The 16,072-nt window shown below is 35.9% G+C and overlaps 1 protein-coding gene and 1 pseudogene across 1 annotated transcript; one reads left to right on the top strand and one right to left on the bottom strand.

The window, feature by feature from the left end:
* Window positions 1-633: 633 nt before the first annotated feature.
* LOC114738782 (transcription factor bHLH19-like) lies at window positions 634-1,879 on the bottom strand. The gene is made up of 4 exons (XM_028926850.1): window positions 1,307-1,879; window positions 1,152-1,185; window positions 811-1,052; window positions 634-699 (listed from the first exon to the last, which is right to left on the bottom strand). Exons 1-4 carry the CDS (start codon window positions 1,877-1,879, stop codon window positions 634-636), a joined length of 915 nt encoding a protein of 304 aa, XP_028782683.1.
* An 11,024-nt stretch (window positions 1,880-12,903) lies between these two features.
* Window positions 12,904-15,087, top strand: LOC114738792 (F-box/LRR-repeat protein 14-like; annotated as a pseudogene).
* Window positions 15,088-16,072: the final 985 nt, after the last annotated feature.

Raw genomic sequence — 16,072 nt, 5'->3', positions numbered from 1 at the left:
ACTTGTTTAAGAGATGAAAATCCTACCCATTATGCCGAATTAAGGTGGCATTGCAATGGCATTTTTTAATTAGCAATAGAGATCCAATTAATTGATAGACAAAGCCAACGCAATTTGGCTCCTGAATTGAAGTATTTTTAAGCATACCGAAATAATCATCAAAATATAAATCATAAAACGACAAATGTGGGCAAATCAAATATGGAAGAAGTTGATGGGATGGGAGCGGCGAGTAATAATGCCTGCCAAACTTCAAAATGAACGTCGAACATCTGAAAAGAGAATAGGAAGAAATTGAGTATTCATGGCATGTTCAAGCGGATGTTTGGTTTTAATCGGAAAAAAAGTTTTAAAAAATATTTTTTTATAAATCGAAACAAAATTCTTTTTACATGTTTATTTCATTTACTGTAAAATTATTTTTAAAATTATAGTTTAGTTAAATACTCTCTAAATCTTACATTATTAATTGAATTTCACTTTCAAAAACCAAGTAGACTCAGTTTCAATTCTACACACATACAAGCACAGTACTTGAAGAGAAAAACCAAGCTTTCTCCAAAACTTGGAAATCTTAAAGCTATAACAGGTAGACCTCTCTTTTGATACACTAGCAAGGATCACCATTACAATTCAACAGAGAGCTATTCTCAGGCTTTTCACGACATCCTTCACCGATACACTGTAGTCCTCACTCATCTGCATATCACATAAATTACATATACATAGACGTCAAATTATTATAAAAGCGTCAAATTAATTATTTCCAAATAACATATATAGCGTCGTGTGATAATGTAGATATTGTACCCGAGCAACAACGGTAACATCAAGAGTAGAGGAGCCAAATGGAATAACACTGTTACCAAAGACGCTGAGGTTAAGATTTTTGAGCTCATCAAGTATTTTAAGCATTATGCAGTCCTGTTTCTTGCAGAGGATTCTGATGAGCACTTGTTTGTCGTCGGACATTCTTGCTTTGACATCGGGGAGTACATCGTTGATGGGTGTGTACCTGTCGCCGGAGTTCACTTCACTCGACGCCGGCGTGCCTGCTCCGTCAATACCATCATCATCATCATCTGCGGACATTATCTTTTTCTTCTCTTGCTCAAGTTCCTTCACGCGTTCTTGAAGCCTCTTCACGTAACTTATTGCTTCGCTCAGTATAGACGCCTTGTCAATCTACGCACAAATATTTAATATAGGAGACATGTTTCATATACATGGAGCTTCGTATAAGATCCTCATAAAATCAACTAGGCGATAGACATAGTGCTAAGTAGGTAAGGTACGGAGTTGTGACCTTTTTCAAGCCAGGGATGGTGGCCGAAAGTGCTATGAACTTTTCTGTGAGCTCCTGCCTCCTTCTTCTCTCAGCCATTATGTGATCCATTGCCCCAGCACCGCTTCTGGATTTCTTTGTTCCTCTGTTCATCGATGGTTCATCGTTAAGCATTTCAATGGTCCGTTTGGGCTTCAAGGAATAACTACGGACATCCTTGCTCTGGTGCGAATGATTATAACTGGGGTCTGGGATATCTGGAATCACAACGGATTTCTCGAAAGACAGAATGCAGGCGGTCGGGGTTGTTGTTTCAGAAGCTAAATGTTGAGAGTTAACGACGGAGTTGGAGTTGGCTAAATTGCCGGTGGTGGCACCGCCGTCCGCCACAGTGGTGGGAGGCAAAATGGCTTCACTTTCTGAAGATAGATTAGTCGGGTCCTGGAGGATATCTCTAAGCAAATACTCCGCTTCTTCATTATGATCTGAGTTCGTTCCCCAGGAAATATAGTCATTTTCCGTTTCCTTGAAAACAAAGAAAGATACAGGCACAGTGATCCGTGAGTAATTAGGGTGAAAACAACACACACCCATGACGATTGAACCAATTGATGATGGAGTATTAATTAAAGAGCATATGTAATCAATAAAGAAATAATATATATACATATATACGTAGACACACACACATTTGGACTTACGAGTTCAGAGAGCCAAGCCTCCCAAGACAGCTGGTCCATTGTGTGAGGTTGAGGATAAAACGGAGGCCGTGTGCTTCCATTTATAGCCAAATGGATTTGGGGAGCAGCGCGAACGAAAAGACTAGCTGAACATTGACATTGACGTATTTTTTCTACATTTTTATAACTAAGAAAGATGTATAAATTGGAAAAATATTCTGTGCGTCTCTGTATATATTATATAGTTGCTGTCCTCCCACCTGTTTGCAATATCAATATAAGAGTTAGTTAACTGATTGAAGTATAAGAATTAATTGGTGAATTGAATTTGATATTAAATATAAGACTTTAATTATTTTGTCAATTATATTTATTATTTTTAAAATAATTTACCTAATTTGTATATTAATATATAATCTAATATTACACAGTATATTTGAGGAAGATTATGTCACACTTTTGCTATAATTAATCAAAGTATTTTGCTAGTTACGCTTAGCATCTTAAAATATTTTGTGGTGCACCCACTTGAAGCATTTTTTATGTGTATTTAGTATTTTGAAATATTTTGTGGTGTGTTTAGCATCCTGAAATTTTTTTTCCATGTGCATCCAACACCTTAAGAATATTAAAAAAATATTTTATGCACCTGATACACATTCATTTAAGAAACCTTTGAAGGGTTAACGGTAAAATTAAAACTATTCATAAAATAATACTTTAAAAGCACAATTGTTTCTAAAAAATATTAATACTTTAGAGTAAAATTACACAACAAAATATTTTAGGATATTGGATGCATTTCAAAAAATATTTTAAAGTATTAGGTGCATCACAAAATATTTTAAGATGTTGGGCACATCTAACAAAATATTTTAGGATGATGGATGCACCTTAAACGGTTAATTGTTTCATTTATTTATTTTTAATTTATCCAAATTAATAAATATAACTTGTATATTTGTCTCTGTTTTTTTTTATTAAAGCATAGGTATCTTTTTATTATAAATAATCTTATTCGAAACATTGTTAGATACTAAATGTAAATACCTCTTCTAATAAGAAGTTGAATCTTAGTTTATTACGCTGTGAAAAACTAACTCCTGCAATGATAGACCCGATACCGTTGGCTATTTGTCTCAATTTTGTGGGTACGCTTCTGTCTTCTTTTGACTCCCTCGAGAAGCACCCAACTCCAATTATTTTGAATGTAAATTTGGTGGCATGTCAGCAAAGTAAAATGCGGTGTGGTCTATATAAGATGGTAAAATCTCGAGGCAAGGTCAGGCCAAAAAGAAAAAAGAAAAAGTCTCGAGGCAAGGCATTTCGGTTGATTATTGAGCACTGAAATATAACGATCAAGTCTTTTTTTTTCTAAAAAAAATCTTTAACGCTAAAAAAAAATAAAAATAAAAATAAATTTTTAACCAGGAAAAATCGTAAAAACAAATCTTAAAATATAAAAATTGTAACTAAGGACCAGTTTCAACATTAGTATTAGTTTTGATAATAATTGATAAGTAAATGACAACAAATCTTATGAACGGGTCTTTGTATGTGATTTTTTAATTTTTAAGGTCTTTTTTTTTTTTTTTACTATTTTTCCTTTGGGAAAACCATATTGAAGGTACCTATACTTTCTCTTCATTTTTAATTTGGTACCTATGTGTTTTTTTTCCTTTAATTAAACATTTAATTTTATCTTTTTAGCAACATTAGCTCTTATAACTTTGTTCTATTGATATTTTTAGTCTCTACATAAGGATTAATGATGTTAATAGAGGAAAAATAAAGATTTAGTTAAGAACAAAAAACACATAGGTACCAAATTAAAAATTGAAAAAAAGTATAGGTACCTCCAATATGGTTTTCCCTTTTCCTTTTAGTTATCCGTTTTTTCCAGAAAAAAATAACCCAAATGATGAGCAGGCATGGCAAAGCAATGTTCATGAGTCGAAATGGCTATATGGGGTTAAGCCCAGCGATGTTTGAATCCTCACTTCGTCATGAGGATACCTGCACAAAAGGGGAGAAACAATCAGAGTTGATGTTAATACTTCTTGTCAATTAAGAGGCCATTATGCTAGAATATGTGTGCTGGTGGATTTGGGGAAACAATTGATGTCAGGATTTTCACTTGATGGTGAACAATATTATTTGGAGTATGAGGGTCTGCACATGTTGTGCACCAATTGCGGCACCTACGGCCATAGACATGAGGTTTGTTCAAAGAAAGAAAAGATGAAGGAAGCAAATGAGACTAGGATAGAGAAGCAAAATACTTCTGATCCGCAGGAAAATCTCCATGCCAATACCAGTGTTGGGAGCCAAGAACAATGGCGAATAGTCCAAAAAATTCGCCGGCAACGGAAAAATAGAGATGACAGAGGCGAAGCAACAAGATCGGAGAACAGAGGCTCACGATTTAGCATACTTGCTGACGTGGAAGAGCCTACACAAGATACAGACACAAATGTAAGACCCCCGCAAACTATTGTACGGGAAGTGGCCATCCTACCTCCTCAACCCCAGCGCACTAACTCTGCTAAAGGGAGGAAGAAAGGGACTCAGAAAAAACAAATGGCCGTTAGTGAAGATATGGGCTATCCTTTATTGTTGCAACCAACAAACGAGATGGTAAAAGAGAAACAGAGTGAGAGAAAAAGCGAGAAAAGAACACGAGAAATGTTGAGGGATGATTGCTTAAGAAGAGATATTAAAAGTGGCGAGATAATGGAGGATAAGGTAGAAGAGGTGAACATGGGAGGAGAGGCCGAGGAAGATAATATGGAGATAGCAAGGGAAGACGGTTATCTGGATCATAATGATCAAGAGCCTGAGGCCCAGCAGTATCCCATGCAAGGGATTGATAATGAAATACGAATAGAAGAAGTGGATACTGGGGACCCTTCTGATGGGCCGAATTGCGTCAGCCCAATGAGGAGTGAGGGAAAGGAAGCCCAGTGCAGTGATGGATCAATTGTGCCTAAGACCCAATTCTTTGACAGGTCTTAATTGTGATCTGTACGTGTGGGCCTTTTGTTGATTTAGTGTTTATGGATAGTATATTATACTGGAATACTAGGGGGTCTTGTGGAAATGGGCTCCTTAGAAACTTGAAGTTAGTGTGCAATGGGCCGAAACTGGTAATGATTTTTCTTGCTGAAACACGGTGCAACAAGGAAAAACGTTTTCAAATGCTGAAGAACTTGGGCTTTGACAATACAAAAGTTGTTCCAAGTGTGGGGCGTTCTGGTGGCTTGGTAGCTGCGTGGAAGAGCAACAGTATACACGTTTCAATTCTGGAGGAGAATAGGCAATATTTCCATCTGGATTTTCTATTTCGGAGAGGAATCCTTTTCTTCTTACAGCAGTTTATGCAATTCCCCATTCAAACCATCGACAATTACTCTGGGAAAATCTCAAATCTCTGTCAGCTTCGGTCTCGAAACCTTGGACTGTGATTGGAGATTTCAACAATATCATCTCTACAAATGAACGGATTGGTGGTGGTAGAGGCAATATCCAGCGTATGAATTGGTTCCAGCAGCAAATCGATGGTTGTGGGCTCTTTGACTTGGGGTTCAGTGGTTCGAAATATACTTGGAAGGGGCCGAAGGTAAATGGATATGCTCGATTATATGAAAGACTTGACAGAGCACTGGGTAACTCTTCTTTCTTGACAAATATGGCTGATTGTTTTGTTAAGATATTACCCAGAATCTGTTTTTCTGACCACAGTCCTATTGTGTTGCAATTCTTTCAAAAAAGTTTTAGCAATTCAAGACCTTTCCGATTTGAAGCCATGTGGTTAGCTCATGAAAACTTTACGGATTTCCTTAATTTGAACTGGGTTGATGATATTGATATTAATGATGCCTTGCTGTCTTTGCGTGATTCCTTGGTTGTGTGGAATAAGGAGGTGTTTAGTGTCATTGAAAAGAAGAAAAAGCATATTCTTGCCCGTTTAAATGGAATTCAAAACTCCTCCTCCTACCCTTATTCGTCATTCTTATGTAATCTGGAAGATAGCCTTCAAAATGAACTTGAGAGTGTGCTTAAATTAGAAGAGATTAAATGATTCCAGAAATCAAGAACGAATTGGATTTCGAAAGGGGACAAGAATACTAGATATTATCATTTGAAGACTAAATTTAGAAGAAGGAAAAACAGAGTTTTATCTCTGAAAAATGACTGTGGCCAATGGATTGATGATGAGGCTCAACTCAAAACTCTGGTTATTGATTATTTTAAAGAGCTTTATAAAGAGGAGGAGGATAGTCTCTCTGTTCTACAGACTGATACAATATTCCCTTTCATTGAAGAACTTAGATCCCCTCAGATGAGAAGCATACCTTCTGATGATGAAATTAAAGATGCCCTCTTCTCTATGGGTCCTTATAAAGCCCCTGGTTGTGATAGGTTCTCTCCTATTTTTTATCAATCAAATTGGAGTAAGGTGGGTGCCTCTATTTGCAGTTTTGTCAAAGATGTTTTTAAAAGCACAACTACTTTAACTGAGGCTAACAAAACTCTTATTTCCCTAATTCCAAAGAGGGATAACCCTGTTATGGTGAGTCACTTTAGACCAATCTCCTTATGCACAATTCATTATAAGTGTATTACAAAAGTGATTACTAGCAGATTAAGGCATTACATGGATGATTTAGTGTCTCCCAATCAAGCTAGTTTCATCAAAGGAAGGCACATACAAGATAATATTATTGTGGGGCAAGAAATTTTGCATTTAATGAAGAAATCTAGAGGAAAGAGAGGAATCATGGCTTGGAAAATAGATCTGGAAAAAGCCTATGATCGAATCAAATGGGATTTCTTAAAACAGACACTGGTTGATACTGGGATGGAGACTGATTTCATTAACCTCATCATGGCTTGTGTTACTTCAGTTTCTTATAATGTGTTGTGGAACGGCTCACAGACTGATTTCTTTTCTCCTGGAAGGGGATTAAGGCAAGGGGATCCTATTTCTCCCTTGTTGTTTGTTCTCTGCATGGATCGTTTATCTCATGTCATCTATGATGCTGTCAATAGGAAAGATTGGAAACCTGTGAAGATAACAAAAAGGGGACCTTTTATTTCTCATCTAATGTTTGCAGATGATATCCTTCTTTTTGGAGAAGCTACAAAAAAACAAGCTGGCTGCATGTTAAATTGTTTGAATAGATTTTGTGATGCTTCAGGCAAAAAACTCAACAAAAGCAAATCTTCCATCTTCTTCTCGCCAAAGGTACCAGATCTTACTAGAAGGAGAATTTGTAGTGCTACAGCAATGTCTAATTCTGCTGAAATTGGAAAGTACCTTGGTATTCCAATCATTAGAGGGAGGAATCCAAGGAATACTTTTAGTTACATAATTGATAATGTCAAGTCGAAGCTTGCCTCATGGAAGGAAAACTGTTTGTCTACAGCGGGTAGGATTACACTTGCAAAGTCTGTGATTAGTGCTATTCCTTTATACCCAATGCAAGTTGCCAAAATTCCCTTGTCAATTTGTAATTAGATTGAAAAATTGCAAAGGAATTTCATTTGGGGAACTAGTCATAAAGTTCACGGATTTCATCCTATTGGATGGGAACAAGTCTTATTGCCTAAAAATCATGGGGAACTAGGATTTAAGAGAATGACTTCTTTAAACCGTGCGTGTGGAGCAAAATTGGCCTGGAAACTTATATCTGGGTCGAAAGGACTTTGGGTGGAGGTCTTATCTAATAAATATTTGCTCAGGAATGAGGTCAATCTGCTTGACGCAAAAAATGGGGATTCCCCTTTTTGGCAATTTCTATCACAACAACAGGAAATTGTGGACTTAGGTTCTAAATGGATTGTAAGAAATGGGAGATCTATTAATTTTTTTACAGACCAATGGCTTCTTCCGGATGGATCTATTAAAGAGTTTTGCACTAGACCTCTAACTCGGATGGAGGAAGAAAGTAAGGTGTGCTATTGGACTATGCATGGGTCTTGGGACTTTGATAGACTGGCTTCTATTATCCCTGCAGATATATTTCAAAGGCTCATAACTTTGCTGCCGCCAATGGACACTGCAGGAGATGATATATTATCCTGGAATGGTACAACAGATGGTGGCTTCACTGTGAAGAGCGCCTATTATATGATCGAAGGGAACAATTCCACTACCTGCAGCCATGTGTATAAAGCAATTTGGAAATGGCAAGGAGCTGAGCGCATCAGGATTTTCTTATGGATAGCTTTCCAGAATAAACTTCCGACTAATGAATGGAGGAACAAATGGTTCGCTTGTTCAGCTATTTGTCCCCATTGCAATGCGGATGTGGAGAACACGTTACATATTTTAAGAGATTGTATCTATGCAAAGCAATTATGGAGGAGACTTATTAAACCAAGGTACTATGATCAATTTTTCAGTTCTTCATTGAAAGACTGGTTTGCTTTGAATCTGAAAAGAGACTTGGGGTTAAACGGGAAAGATAGTTGGGAATTAAAATGGGCAGTTACTATCTGGAAGCTTTGGCTTTGGAGAAATGAGATGATTTTTAACACTGAATTTCAGAAACCATGTGAACCGTATGCTGTAATTGAGAATGGGTGGAGAAATTATGTAATATTGCAAGATGATAATAAAGTTGCAAAGACTATGGCAACTGCGATTTCTTGGAGTCCCCCAATTGCCGGATGGATAAAGGTTAATGTGGACGGTGCCATGACTGCAAATTTGAGAAAAGCTGGGTGTGGCAGAGTCCTAAGAGATAGTAATGGTACATGGATAGTAGGTTTTACTCATTTCATTGGTTTTTGCACTGCTATGGAGGCTGAACAATGGGCTATCTTTAAGGGGCTTAAATTAGCCTGAGATCTTGGTTTCAAGAAGGTGATTTTGGAATCGGATTCCAAAATATCAATTGATTTGTTGAAGAAAAGAGGCATCAATACGGAGAGCCTACTTTGTCTCCAAATAAGAGAGTTCATGAAGAATGACTGGGATCTGGAAATACGGAACATCCCAAAGGAGCATAATCAACTTGCAGATTCGTTGGCAAAAGGAGGCTTATCTAACTCCTCTCTTTTTGATTTGTGTCCTCCTCATTTGAGGACCTTGTTTGAAGCTGAGTGTTTGGGATATAATCCCCATTAGTTTGCTGTTTTAGTTTTTTTGGGCTCCTGCCTTCTTGTTTACCAAAAAAAAAAAAGGGGGAGAAAAAAGGATAATTGGGTCACTACAGGCACAATGTTCTGCACATGCATAATAACAGTAATCCGCACATGCCTCGTTGAATTCCCGGATTGTGCAAAAGCAAAAGAGCATGGTGAAAAAAGCAGTGAGGAGTGGGATAAACAAGATTTTTTACAGATCCATGTGACGTGAGCGGTGGGGTGGGTGAATATCAAATGTGCGAGAGGCAGACCATTGGAAGTACGAATGGGGAGAAACAATTAGTGGAGAAACATGCTGTAATGTACAACACGACAACACTCCCAAGGGTACGTGTCCTTGCTGTAATAATTCAATATTTTTGTGAATATGTTTCTTTTTGAATCTTTATTGCGATTCTTCCTAATAAAATTGTTTGTACGAAATGAGAGAGTAATTTGTTTCAGCGTACTTTGGTTAATGGGGTGAAGTGGAAAATGAGGAAAGGAGCAGGAAGTTATAATACTACCTACGGCTCTAATTGTCACTGTTACAAGACATGTCATTTTTGTCTGTTTTAAAAAATACCTTAATAGAAAAAACATGAATAGTAATTATATATTTGTTTGTTTTAAAACAGGTAAATATTAGCATTCATATATTCATTTGTTATGGAACAAACGAATATGGACATGCATATTCGTCTGTTTTAGTCAAATCAAACGAATATGTATTTTTTTAAAAAAAAAATAGGTGAAAATTTGCATATTGTCAATTTTATTCAACTTGCAATTATACACGTATACATACAGCAGAACTAAAGCATATTATAGCAAATAATAACAGGAATTTAGCACAACCAAATTACATGTTTTTCATATAAATAGAATTCACTTAGTCAACAATTTTAAGGGTCAAAATATTTAAAACAAATAACATCTTAATTAATTAACTTAGTTAGGCAAAAAAAAAACTAAACATCCAAACAAAAAATCAATTTCAAGCTTACTTGCAGTATTAATTAAGATGATTGCAATATTCAACTCAAGTTTTCTAATATAATTTGAAACACACTTCTCCTAACACTATTTACATCCAAAGTAATAAAAATAAAGCTATATACTTGTGTGTATATATAGATATATGTGCTTAAATAGCATCTAAAGCTTTCTAAAATTTAATGTAAAGATTAAACATCGAAAATACTTAATTAACTATTGCGTTCCAACCAAATTGCTCTCTTGGACATTTTCACAAATATCTTATATGCATTTAGGTTTAAACAAGTTTAGTAAGGCTTTTTTAATCATCAAAATGTAACTCAATCAATGTTGAATAATTCCTAAGTGCATTTACCAACAATTGATTTAAATAGAAAACATACACACCCATAAACAATTACATTAATTCCTTTCAACATCCAAAAACTCACATAATATAAAAGACACACACACCTCCATGTCAGTTACCTTGTATTGTGAACAAGCTTAAGATGGACGAGATCGAATGATGACTTCTATGAAAGAAAATGTTGCTCTTGGTCATAGGATGATATGGATAAAGAATGAGGAAGAGAGGGAGAAGAAGAATGGCAAAGAGAGAGAAAAGAAGATGACGAGCTACTAACTAGAGAGAGAAGACAAACTTAATCATCGGATCAGCACTAGAAAAGAGGAATAGAAATCTAAAAAAAAGAGAGAAAGAGCTTGTTGCACATAAAAAAGAGAGAAGAAGAAAGAAAAAGGCACATTTCTGGAACATGTTCAAATCTCTATGAGGCAAAAATAAAATTTGAGTAAAAAATATACTATTTGTCTGTTTTTAAAATAAACAGACGAGTATGTGGGATAACAAACGAATATGGGAACCCATACTCACCTGTTGCATAACAGGCAAGTATGGGCTCCTATACTCATTTATTATATGGAATAGACGAGTATGAAATCCTATATACTCATTTGTTTCTTTTTAATAAACGAGTTTGAAGACCCATTTTTTTTATTTTTCAAAATAGATAAAAATGAGTGACAAAAATAACCGCATGTGTAGTAATGTGCAAGACTTCACTTGTTATAAAAATTTATTTATACACCGTAAACAAAATTTATAATTAAAATTAGAAGCAATATATTTTGATCAGAACGAGAGTAGAGGCATGGGACTGTGTGAAGCAGGCTGCTCGAGAAGAAGGAAAGATACAAAGCAGAGCCTTCGTATTAATTAGTTTTCGTCCCAAACGGAGGCGCCTCACTTATCCCATCATTACTCTGTTTTGTCACCAAACACAAAGAAAAGTACCCATCAGGCCATCACCAGAATTATTACGTTGTTCGATTCTATTTTTTTATTCCCCAGAATAAATTCTAAAACTTTTATTTTCTTTAGAACATATTTTTATGTTTTTCAAAAAATAAATACTCTAGATTAATAATTTGTTCCTTATAATTAGAACTGAGAGACAGATTCTTTTATAAAATGGACAAGAGGGAATATTAATTAATTTAGAAAAAAATTACCCTTTCAGATTCTAAATATAAGGTGCTGGACAATTAGTTTACAGATATTAAGAAGCTAATTAACTAAGATGTCCCTTTCATTATTTGTATCGGAAATTAGCCTATTAATTAAAAAACCCTCATCTTATAATGTGAAAGGTTTGGAGGAAAAATTATAAATTTATGAAATAAAGGAGACTAACAACTTATATTTAGATCAAAACAAACTTATATTTGAAAAATGGATCAACTATCAATGACCTGTTATTAATTTGGGTGGGATGAAGTGTAAAATGAATCAGAATATTCAGAATCAGAATTCAAGAAAATAGAAAGCAAAGCAGAGGCAGAATCTGAATATACTTCGCACCAAATGGAGGCGCCTGCCTCGCTTATCCTGTTATGATTCTATTTTGTTCTCTCTTTTCTCACCAAACTCTGACCTGTTCGGTTGCCCATTGAACTTGTTTATGGTCTTCTTGCTGTAAGTTAATCTAAGCTGATGGTTTCCTTGAAAGCCTTCCCATTATAAATCATACTGTTTATAATTCGCAAACATCATAATTTATCTTGGATTTTAGCTTAATATTGAATATATTTTTACTGAAATATACATTTAATTTTTTAACTTTATATAATATTTCAATTTGGTTGTTTAACTTTAAAAAGTATATATTTGATAATCGAATCCTAAAATTGTTAGACTTAAATGACCTTTTTTTTGTAACAATCATGACTGTTTATAAAATTAAACTTAATATGTTAGTATTTAAAAATGTTTTATCAACATTTTAATATCGTCATTTTTTTTGTTAACAATTTTAGGGTTAAAGACTAAATATATATTTTTTAAAGTTAAGAAGCTAAATTAAAACCTTGTATAAATTTAAAGAACTAAATATTTACTTTGGCCTGTGTTTTTTTTTCCAGAGAATATGATAAAAATATTAAAGATTGATATATTATTAATTTTAATTATTTTATCTTGTTTAAGAGACAGTATTCGTTAGCACATCTTGGAGCCAACATAGAAAGCCTGGAAGGTATAGAAGTGGGGTCCATTACTTGAGCAGCTGATGCTTTAAGCCTTTAACCCTAATGATTAATCCATACATTCATGTGGAAGAAATGGGCCTTACTTTGGGTTGTTGGGTCGTAGGCCCTATAAATTATTGGGCTCTGCAGGCCTTAGCCCATTGAAGGTGGGTTGGAGGATGCGTTTTAGTCTAGGAATTCATCTTAGGAAAAAGAGGAAGAAAAATCTGAAAAAAGACTTAGAAATATCTAGCGTAATACCTTTCTCTCTTTTCTTGCCTCGCTTTGTCGATGATCAATCATTTGTGTTGGTAAAACGTTTATATCTCGGATTCCGTCAAACTATTTCCTTCTTTTTGTCTGGCATTTTCATGTGCAGCATTCGTGAGTTTGTCTTCATGCCGTCGGGGTTTTGATTATCCTGAATCACGGGAAACTTATGAATTGCTTCGACACTGCCTCCACCGGACAAATTCTTTGCAGTTTGTTGATCGCTGCTTCGTAAAAACGCATATCTCCGCTCCATCAGGTTGCGGGCCTCGGAACGATTGAGATGCAGCCTGTCAATTTTTCTCTAGAATAAAGATATTACCGATCTCTCGTCGGTGAGTGAAAATTTTCGTATTTCTTTTGGAATTTTGACTTTTATATCTTGTTCGCCTTTGGGTTTTTTTATTTAATTCTTCATGTCTCCCCCGTCAATAAGATAGTTAATTCTTGAAGAAGAATAAAATAGTTCTGCTTTAACTTTCTGTCAGACCTGACGGTATGATTGATTGAATTCATTTCTGTTTTCAGCAAATACAAGAGAGCTAGAGCATCATCTGCAATTTGACTCAAAGAAAAAAGTTTTGTTGAATTGAAGTGATCATCAAATAACTAGATCATAAATTCGTAATATAGCTCCTTGAATGCTTTTGTATAAATTCTGTCCTTGTCCACAAAAGTTGATGTGATCACCTATTATCTTGTTCTAAAGGTGGACGTTTTTATAATGAATGCTTCATTTAATGACTTCAGGCGGTTGAGGCCTTCTTGCATAGAGAATTTTTTTGATGGATAGCTTGCCAGAACATCTAGTTTGGGAGATATTGACGAGGATAAAGAAGACCAGAGACAGAAACTCTGTTTCACTAACATGCAAACGCCTTCACTACTTAGATAATGCACAGAGACATTCTCTAAAGGTTGGATGTGGAATGGATCCTGCCAATGATGCCTTGACGTCCCTATGCATTAGGTTTACCACCTTGTCAAAGTAGAGATTACATATTCTGGTTGGATGTCTAAACTAGGAAAACAATTGGATGACCAAGGCTTCTCATTCTTGCATATCAATGCCCTTCTTTGTCTGATCTCACCTTGAGCTACTGCACATTCATCACCGATGTAGGTCTGCGCTGTTTGGCTTCTTGTTCCAAATTGTCATCTTTGATGTTAAATTTTACTCCTAGAATCACTGGCTGTGGTTACTGTCTCTCTGTCATGGGTTGCAAGCACCTCTCTAGCCTTCACCTCATCAGATGCCTCAATGTAAGCAGTGTTGAGTGGCTCGAATACCTTGGCAAGCTTGAAACACTTGAGTTTCTCTCGATTAAAAATTGCAGGGCAATTGGCGAGGGTGATTTAATAAAGCTTGGCCCTGGTTGGAAAAATCTGAAAAGTTACAATTTGAAGTTGATGCTAATTACAGATATATGAGGGCTATGATCGATTATCTGTGGATGGGTGGCAAAGCAGTGTTTTCCATGTGAAAATATGCTGGAGCTAAGCCTGGTAAATTGCATCATCAGCCCTGGGAGAGGCCTTGCTTGTGTGCTGGGAAGTGCAAGAACTTGGAAAAATTTGCTTAGACATGTGCGTTGGGGTAAGGGACTCTGACTTATTTCTCTCTGTCCGCAAGTTCAAGTAATTTGAAGTCTATTTCATTCAGAGTCCATCTGATTTTTCCTTACCATCCCTCGCAAACAACCGGTTGACGTTAACAGATGATAGTCTGAAAGCCATAGCTCAAAACTGTTCAAAGCTGAATCAGTTGGATCTCTTTCTCTGATGGGGACTTCCCCTCATCTTCTCTGTTTAGTTTAAATGGAATACTTTGTTTAATGCAAAGGTGCCCGGTTCGTGAGCTCGCTCTTGACCATGTATATTCCTTCAATGATGTGGGCATGGAAGCTCTTTGCGCGGCAGAGTATCTTCAATCCTTGAAACTTGTGAGATGCCAGGAAATAGTGATGAAGGGGCCTGCAGCTTGTGAGCCAGTTTCCTAGATTGCGCGATTTACATTTAAGCAAGTGTTTGGGGATTTTCTGATGAAGGGTTGAAGCCACTTGTTGGATCGTTCAAACTGGATTCGTTAACTGTGGAAGATTGTCCTCAGATTTCTGAAAGGGCTGTTCAAGGAGCGGCTAGATCTGTGTCTTTCAGGCAAGATTTATGTTGGATGTACTGAATTTGCTGGTTTTTTATGACCACTTTTACATCCAGAATGCTCTTTATTGCGTCTGTTCTCTGTGTATATGATATACTTCTCGTGTATTATTTATTTCCATTGTATAATTCATTCATCTGTCATACAATATATCTGATTTTATCATAATATAATTCATGTATTCCAGCCAAATATTATGCTTCATATTCAATCTGCATTTTTTATCTTTTTAAGTTGGAGCCATGAATAATCAAACATGTAAGATGCAACCTTAAGGTCAAACTTGACATTGGATGGAACCCCCGGTATCGAAGCTTTTCTCCTCAAGTTGATATGGAAAACCAAGAGAAATATATGTTGTGATATTTGTATGCTCATTGCTCTTCATTTTCTGTCGTGTATTTGATCTTCTTCTTCTTTTTTGGGGTTTGGCAAGTATTGCTTGCAAGCACGGATTCGAACGTGAGAAGTGCCACCATAGGCCACAAAGGTGCTGGTTTGCTTACACGAACCAGCTAGACCTTAAGCCTTAGATGGGGCTTTTGTTATATGATCTAGTCTAGCTCCCTTTTTGTTTCTTTTGAGCAGAAACTATATGGTGTTAGACCATAGAGAAATAAATATGATTCATTAAGAATATTGCTTTCATTACACATATGAACAAATAACGGGGTTCCCTCTCGTAAGGTGGACTTAGAATTCATGTTATCTTATGAGTATGCTGAAAACATGTAATGAACTAGTCATTCATGAGTGAATTGATGTTTATAAAGCGGTGGTTCCTATGGTTCCCGCTTCCAATAAAATTAAGAACTTTTGCAAAGTTGCAGCAAAGCATTACTTTTCTGCAGCTTCTACTCCAAAACCTCTTCAACCCATTTAAGTCCCTGTATTGGGATTGAGACTGAGAAAATCTATTAAAAAAGTGTTTACATAATAGATTGCTTGTTATATGGGATTAGTCAAACTCATGTATGTAGGATTGGGGAATACCATGGGAAAAAGTAGTATTCC

The sequence above is a fragment of the Neltuma alba genome, unplaced genomic scaffold, assembly GCF_004799145.2.
Source record: "Neltuma alba isolate B1F8T4 unplaced genomic scaffold, ASM479914v2 tig00013686_pilon, whole genome shotgun sequence".
Classification (NCBI taxonomy): Eukaryota; Viridiplantae; Streptophyta; class Magnoliopsida; order Fabales; family Fabaceae; genus Neltuma; species Neltuma alba.
The sequence above is the reverse complement of the archived record's forward strand: the minus strand, read 5'-3'. Positions and strand labels throughout refer to the sequence as shown.